Below are 7,215 nucleotides of genomic sequence, written 5' to 3' on the forward strand. Positions count from 1 at the left end.
TGCTGGTGGTGCTGCTGGTGGTGCTGCTGGTGGTGGTGGTGGTGCTGCTGCTGCTGCTGCTGGTGGTGCTGCTGGTGGTGGTGGTGGTGCTGCTGGCGGTGGTGCTGGTGGTGGTGCTGCTAGTGGTGGTGGTGCTGCTGGCGGTGCTGCTGGCGGTGCTGCTGGTGGTGGTGCTGCTGCTGGTGGTGGTGCTGCTGGTGGTGCTGCTAGTGGTGGTGGTGCTGCTGGTGGTGCTGGTGGTGGTGCTGCTGCTGGTGGTGGTGCTGCTGGCGGTGCTGCTGGTGGTGCTGCTGGTGGTGGTGCTGCTGGTGGTGCTGCTGGTGGTGGTGGTGCTGCTGCTGGTGGTGGTGCTGCTAGTGGTGGTGGTGGTGCTAGTGGTGGTGGTGCTGCTAGTGGTGGTGGTGCTGCTAGTGGTGGTGCTGCTGCTAGTGGTGGTGCTGCTGGTGGTGCTGCTGGCGGTGGTGCTGCTGGTGGTGCTGCTGGTGGTGCTGCTGGCGGTGGTGCTGCTGGTGGTGGTGGTGCTGCTAGTGGTGGTGGTGGTGCTGCTGGTGGTGCTGCTAGTGGTGGTGCTGCTAGTGGTGGTGCTGCTGGTGGTGCTGCTGGCGGTGGCGGAGGGGGGGTTACTGCACAAATTAACTCACATTTCGCTCCTACGCCCTTGGGTGCTGCCGGCTCCAAGTGGCAGCGTTGGATGGATTTGTAGATCGTTTCATGGGCCATTAATTTTTAAAATGGGTTTGTGGTCAGGGCAGAGGGAGGTGAGCGAGAAATACTGGGCTGTCAGTAGGGAGTAGTTACCAACGGTTACTAGGTTTAGTTCATCTCAGGGTGTCGGGTGAACGTCCTGGATATTCAGCATCTTCATTTCTGAAGAAAATGTCTCTTGATTTAGTCGGAGGTGAAGGTTAAATCATGAGTGTTTCTTGGTTGTCCTTTTTTTATTTAAGAGTGAGACATCTCAACATGATTTTAAAATGAATTGTATCTTTGTCTTCAAATTATACAGTATATAATTATATGTTTCTGCGTGAGAATAATAGATGAGTTGTGATGGGTAAAACGAGCACTGACAGAAAGTAATAGCGGTGAAGAGAGTTGAAGTTCCTTGAAAGCCTTCCATCTTTTCTATGTCTGACAATTATTGAGCCTGTTTTTCATTTGATTCAGGATTTTTAAGTTATAAATGGCAAGTCCCAGCTTGGTTAGTTGCATGCTAAACCCCTAGTTTCCAAAAACTTTAAGTGAATTTGATGTTACGTAAAGGAAATTCATCCCACCTGGTTTATGTTTTTATATTTTCTGTCAGTTTGTGTGTTCAGACGCCAACAGGGAGTTTATTTTCCTTCCATGCAGCAGGGTCCAGGGTCACACAGTGAGGTTTTAAAAGTTCATATTTTCTGGTGTGTTTGTGATTTAAAATCCTGAAGTTTCCCGAGGCTCCAGCTGCCAGAGAAAATAGCTAAGAACTCACCTGTGCCTGACAGCTGCTGTTTATATCTGAGCATCACTGAGAGTCTGGAGTTAAAGCAGAACCAGTCCAACTGGTGACGCTGATGATGTGAAACTAACACTGATCCATCCATCAAATATCAACCAGAGGACTCAGCTGTCACTCAGGTGTCAACAAAGTCTGTTTTTATTGACCTTATATAAAGATGGACGATGCGTCTCCGCTTCCTCCTGGCGTCCAAAATTAAAGCCAAATTATTCTGGACAAGACAGCGGCCATCTTGTGTTGTCATCAGCATGAAAAATTTGACACTTTCTGTCCTCGAGAACAATCAGCTGACTTTTAAACACTGAAGGAAGATGAAGTGGAAGTACTGACATGAGTTAACATGAGAGCTGATGTGCACTGAAACAAGTTGGAGTTTCAGTTTAAGTGAAGCGCCGAAGCGTTTTGCTCTCATTGTATTTATCACCTTTTTCATTTCTTCCCAGCGCGCCATGCTGCGCTTCTCTGAGCTGGAGCTGAAGGAGAAAGAGGGAGGAAGAGAAGAAGAAGACAAAGAAGACGAAGAAGAAGAAGAAGAAGGGATGACAGCAGCGGTGGCGGCAGGAGAGACGGCGCTGGCAGACGGCCAGCAGGAAGACGGAGGGAGGGAAGAAGAAGAGGAGGCGGAGGAGGGGAGGAAGAAAGAGGGAGGAGGAGGGTGGGAGCGCTGCCAGCAGAACGAGGGGAGGCGAGGAGGAGGAGGAAGAACTCCCTCTGCAGCCGCCGCCGAGGCACAGAGAGGTAAGAGGATTTCCGGAGAGCTCTGCAGGATGATGTGCACACTCACACACACACACACACACACACACACACACAAACACACACACACACTCTCACACACACACACACAACATTAAACACACAAACATGTTGTTTTTTTTAAAGTTGATCTTCATTTTCTTTGTCTCTTTTTATGTGCTGTGTGTGTGTGTCTGTGTGTGTTTGTGTGTGTGTGTGTGTGTGTGTGTCTGTGTGTGTATGTGTGTGTGTGTGTGTGTCTGTCTGTCTGTCATGTGCACACATTTGAACTCTCGGTGCACCTCGCTCGCTTTGAGCCGAGCACACCGCTGCCCTCATTTTCTCGAGGAAGCCAAGTGTGCACATTCATACACACAAATACACAAACCTGAAACACAAACTGCATTTTTCCGCTCTGTTTTTTGTCGCATCCACAAATTTAGAAGGTTTGAGTTGAGTTAAATCCTGATTTGTTGCATTGTTTTATGATCAGTTTAAAATTAGCGTTGGAAGTATGGAAGTTAAATTAGGATGAAAAACTGTCAACGATTGAAATTCTCTGTGTAAACGACAAAATCAAAATTAATCAGATTCCAGATGAGTGTCGCACAAACAGTATATCAAGCTAATTTTTGGCTAATTTCTTATACAGACGTTAGCGATGTTCCCTCTGTCTATGGTTTGTTTAAGAGTCAAATGAAACATTTTCAGCTTTTGTTGTTTTTTTTTGCCCTGTTTCATGAAATTCACGTCCACTTGTGTCTTTGCTTTGGCTTGTTTGGTCAGAAGAAGGACAAGTATGCAGTTACTTTAAAGGGGAATTCTGTTTTTTTTGTTTTTTTTAACCTGGGCCCCCTCCTATGTTTACATGTTTTGGTTCATAAATGATTCATACCCACCAAAAGTTTTGGAATATGTCCAGTAGATCTCCTCATCTTGCAGCCACACCACAGCTGCAATCTAATCCTTCAGGGCAACAATGTCCACTAAAAGTGCTCAACACAGCAACAACTCGTTACATTACAATTAAAAATTGTCTTTGGGAATGGATAGAAACACGGGTATCACGTGTCGCTTCTTTTAACCATTTTCTCAACTTGTTTTTCTTTTCAACACAGACAACACAGACATAGCAGATGTAAGTTTAACAGGAAAGTTGATGGAAGTTCATCCAGGTATTAAGCTTGTTCAACTGTTAGTGGAGCACAGGGTGAAAATGGATGGGAATTAGGAAGTGTGATTTGTACGGAAGCCCTAAAGGGCCATGCATTCATACATTTTATTTCCTCCATTTTCCCGTGATAACGAGTTAATTTTATTTGTTTGCTCGAGATCTTGAGTTATTATCTCGAAAAACAACTGCCGAGGTCACAGGATAATTTTCTCGAGATCTTGAGAAAACAAAACGATAGTGTAGTATATTAAATCATTGCAGGAAACATCATTCAGTGTAGCAATGTCAGAGGAGCAGGAGCATATCGATCACAGCGTCACATATCTTTTCAATCAAGGCCTGACACAGGCTGAAATAGCATTATGCCTTGCTATTACAGATAATATACACATTAGTGTGCGTAATCGACCGGACTCTCTGGTTGTTGCTTTGTTTGACTTCCTGCCCGGCTTGACACATTCGGCCGCGGCACGCAAGAAAAATAGACCAGATGCCGAAACGATCGCTGCACGGCGCGCGCCAGCAGCGGAACAGAGCGCCGAGGCGCTACCTATGTGAACGACACCATTGGTTAACATGGCGCCGAATCGAAAAATGGCTCCGCTCCTCGGCGCTTCGCAGCTAATCGCGGCGCTTCGGCGTCCTGTCTGAACCTGGCATGAATCTATCAAAAGACGCCAATGTTGAGATGCCTGCCTATCCAAGAATGATTGTGCTACGCTATGTCTTTAGCTTAGGCCTTAGAAAGCTTTTGGCCACCCAGAAACTTCCGTCGTCAAGGCAGTTCAGCAGCAAGTATCAACAAAATACATGTTGAGATACAGCAGAGTGTCGTCTGCATATTGCTTTAGACAATTTTTGTGTTATTGGATAAAATTTGAAATTCAAACAGAACATTTTAATGTTTGTCTGCATCTGTGTAGGTTTCCATCCATCCTGCCCTCACAGCTACCTCCCCGTCTCATCGCTGTGCCGCCACTCCGACAACCCCCCCGTCCTCCGAGAGAAGGATGACGGTTCAGTGGGGGAGGAGAAAAAAGAAGAGGAAGGAGGAGGTCTGCGGGAAGAGAAGAAGAAAGAGGACAGTTTAGTCTCACAAACACAACAACAACAACAACAACAACAACAGCAAAGGTTTCTGTCCACAGCCAGAGGCCTGTTTCAGGGAAATGCCTCCACGCCGGGACTCACAGCTTCGAGTCTCAGCATGGCGATAAACCGGAAGCGTATTTTTAGTTTGGAGCCTTTTCACCAGAGTAGCATCGTCAGCAGCCGGCTGAAGAGAGAGAGGGAGGAGGAGAGGGAGGAAGAGAGGGAGGAGGAGGACAGGACAGGCCCATTCAACAAGAAGTTCATCACCGGTAAGAGTTCCTCCTTCATACTTATTCACATAAGTTCACACATTTCTAAAATCTATGTGATAATTTCCTCACAGAGGTTTTTGAGTCTGTTTCAGGAAGCAGTTTGTAAATGTGAATACAATTTAGTTTTCCGTAAAATTAAAGCAGTAACATGGTCTGATCTCAAGATGTTTTATCAATTATCTTTATTAATATTTAATTGGTATCATTTCGTCCTCCTCGATCATTTTTCCTGATGGTTGATTGGTTGTTGTTTCACTCCTCCTGACCTTTCATTGGTTCTTATCCATCACAGACTCGACTCTGGAGGACGTGAAGAAGCTGAAGGTTTGCATCGAGCTGAATGGCCTCAGACTGAACAAGCCCCGCCTCCCTGGTGAGCTCAGCCAATGGCTGCCCTCCAGCCAGAGGTCAGCGGAGGTCGACAGGAAGTTCAGAATGGACATCCCGTCCATCAGGGGGAGGTCAGAAGTCAACGGAGGCTGGTGGAGGGGAGACCAGAGAGGTAAAGCCAACAAATTACATAATGTTTTCATTTAAATTTGTATTGTGTTTTACTTTTGATTCCTTTTTTTTTTACTTTAATAAAAATTACTATTTGGTCACAGGTGTTTAATGTTTATAATAGTAAATAGTATATATATATGGCACTTTTCAAAACAAAGTTATTTACATAGTTGAACCAGGATTTAAGTATTTCAAGAGGCAAATACAAGTAGAACAACTCGAGATAATTGATGAATAAAATACCCAACAATCAAATGTAAGATAAAACATTTTGTCTTCTTCAGCTCTGGCGGAGCTGATTTTTCTGGAGGCTTTTATTTTGAAGGCAGCAGCTGAGAGTTCAGAACGTGTGTCTGCGGCGGATAAAATCTGTTCTCGTCTCTCTGCTGTCATCAGTTCCCCCTCTCGGCTCGTTTTCCTCTCTGTGATTGTCGGAGCTCACGAGTGGAATAACGCCGACGATGTGTGTGTGTTTCTGTGTGTGTGTGTGAGCCTGTGGTGTGCTAATAGCTGTCTAACATCTCCCAGATGGAGCTGTCACACACACACAGTAATGCACAGGGAATGTGTTAGCAGCCTCCGCTTCTTCTTCTTCTTCTTCTTTATAAACTGACCCTGATAATAGTTTTTTTCCAATTGCGCATACTGTATGTGCAGTGTCGGGTTCTCAAGTACAACAGTTCACCCACAAAGTAAAATCCAGTCATCATCTCCTCCCTCCATGCTGATAAAACGGAAAAACAACCAAAAACACATCAGATGTCTCTATACAGCTCGTCTGCTGTAATCCAAGTCTGCAGAAGAGAAGAGATCACAAACTGATGCATGCACTGAAGCATTTTGCTATCACGCTAACAACACTAAGAGTTAATGCTAGTCAGTCACAGTGGTGCATGAGCTAAATGCTAACAGATGGATTTGAAAAGACGTTATTTCCACTCTCAACGTGCAGTCGAGCTCCTGCATCCACTTCAGATGGGAAGCTTTGCAGCTACACTGAAGATTTAATCTTAAATTAAAGCTGCAAGCAGCGATGAACGGGCCCTCGCCCCACGTGCGTCGGGCTGTGGCACCGTCTGAGGCTGCGCACCCAGATGTGTGCTCGCCCGTAGCCTGTGGAAATGTCCTACCTAAATAGGATACGTGTCACACAAAACACAACAGTGACATCTTCAGTGACTTCCTGTGTCCAGTGGGTGGCGCTATGGATATGACGCAGTATTGATGCATAGAAGGATTGAGGGTTAAACCCTCTACATGTGTGAGCAATTTGGTGTAGATGGGAACTTGTATGTTGTAAGGACTTCCTGCTTATGGCGAGGGATCGAAATTGACCACCCCCCGCCACGCCCATCAGGTGTAACGGAGGCTGTTGAAGGTATGAGGATGCTACTGAGTGAATGTGAAGTCTGTGGTGTAAAATCTGTAGGACGAGTTAGTTAAAGTACGAGGCATAGAAATGAAAAAAACAAAATGGGAAAAGCCATAAGGGGGGCGTTAGGGGGCGCTACTGAGCTGCCGTGCCGCGCATGAGGGCAGTTATGGTATCAAGGTACTGGCATGGGTTCAAATGTTTGTTTGTGACGTTTACTGACTCTTTAAAAAATGTTTTTGTTCTTCTGTTTTCTCGTGTTTCGCTCTGATGACGTGACACAAGAAGAACAAGAACATTTTAAAAATGAAGACAAAACTGTTGAATTGAATTCCCGGGTACGAATTCATGGAGGCGATAAACATTGTTGCACTTGAACGCACCATTAGAGTGTCAGGGGGCGTGGCCAGGTAGCCGAGATAATGATGATGTCACCCTCCAAAAAACGATAAACGCAAGTTGCCGATTTGAGGTTTACTGCGACACGCCAAGACAAACACACACACTTCGTATGACCAGTGTGTGTGTGCGATAAGTAGCTTCACACACACACACACACACACACACA

General features: G+C 45.7%; 1 protein-coding gene across 1 annotated transcript in view; it reads left to right on the forward strand.

The window, feature by feature from the left end:
- Nucleotides 1-7,215, forward strand: part of LOC140992408 (BCL-6 corepressor-like) — a 39,882-nt gene that overhangs the window by 16,218 nt on the left and 16,449 nt on the right. Inside the window, exons 4-7 of the mRNA XM_073462714.1 lie at nucleotides 1,942-2,091; nucleotides 2,173-2,236; nucleotides 4,331-4,768; nucleotides 5,064-5,273. Coding sequence (XP_073318815.1) covers nucleotides 1,942-2,091; nucleotides 2,173-2,236; nucleotides 4,331-4,768; nucleotides 5,064-5,273 — 862 coding nt within the window. The remainder of the gene's footprint in view (nucleotides 1-1,941; nucleotides 2,092-2,172; nucleotides 2,237-4,330; nucleotides 4,769-5,063; nucleotides 5,274-7,215) is intronic.

Source organism: Pagrus major, chromosome 24, assembly GCF_040436345.1.
Source record: "Pagrus major chromosome 24, Pma_NU_1.0".
Lineage (NCBI taxonomy): Eukaryota > Metazoa > Chordata > Actinopteri > Spariformes > Sparidae > Pagrus > Pagrus major.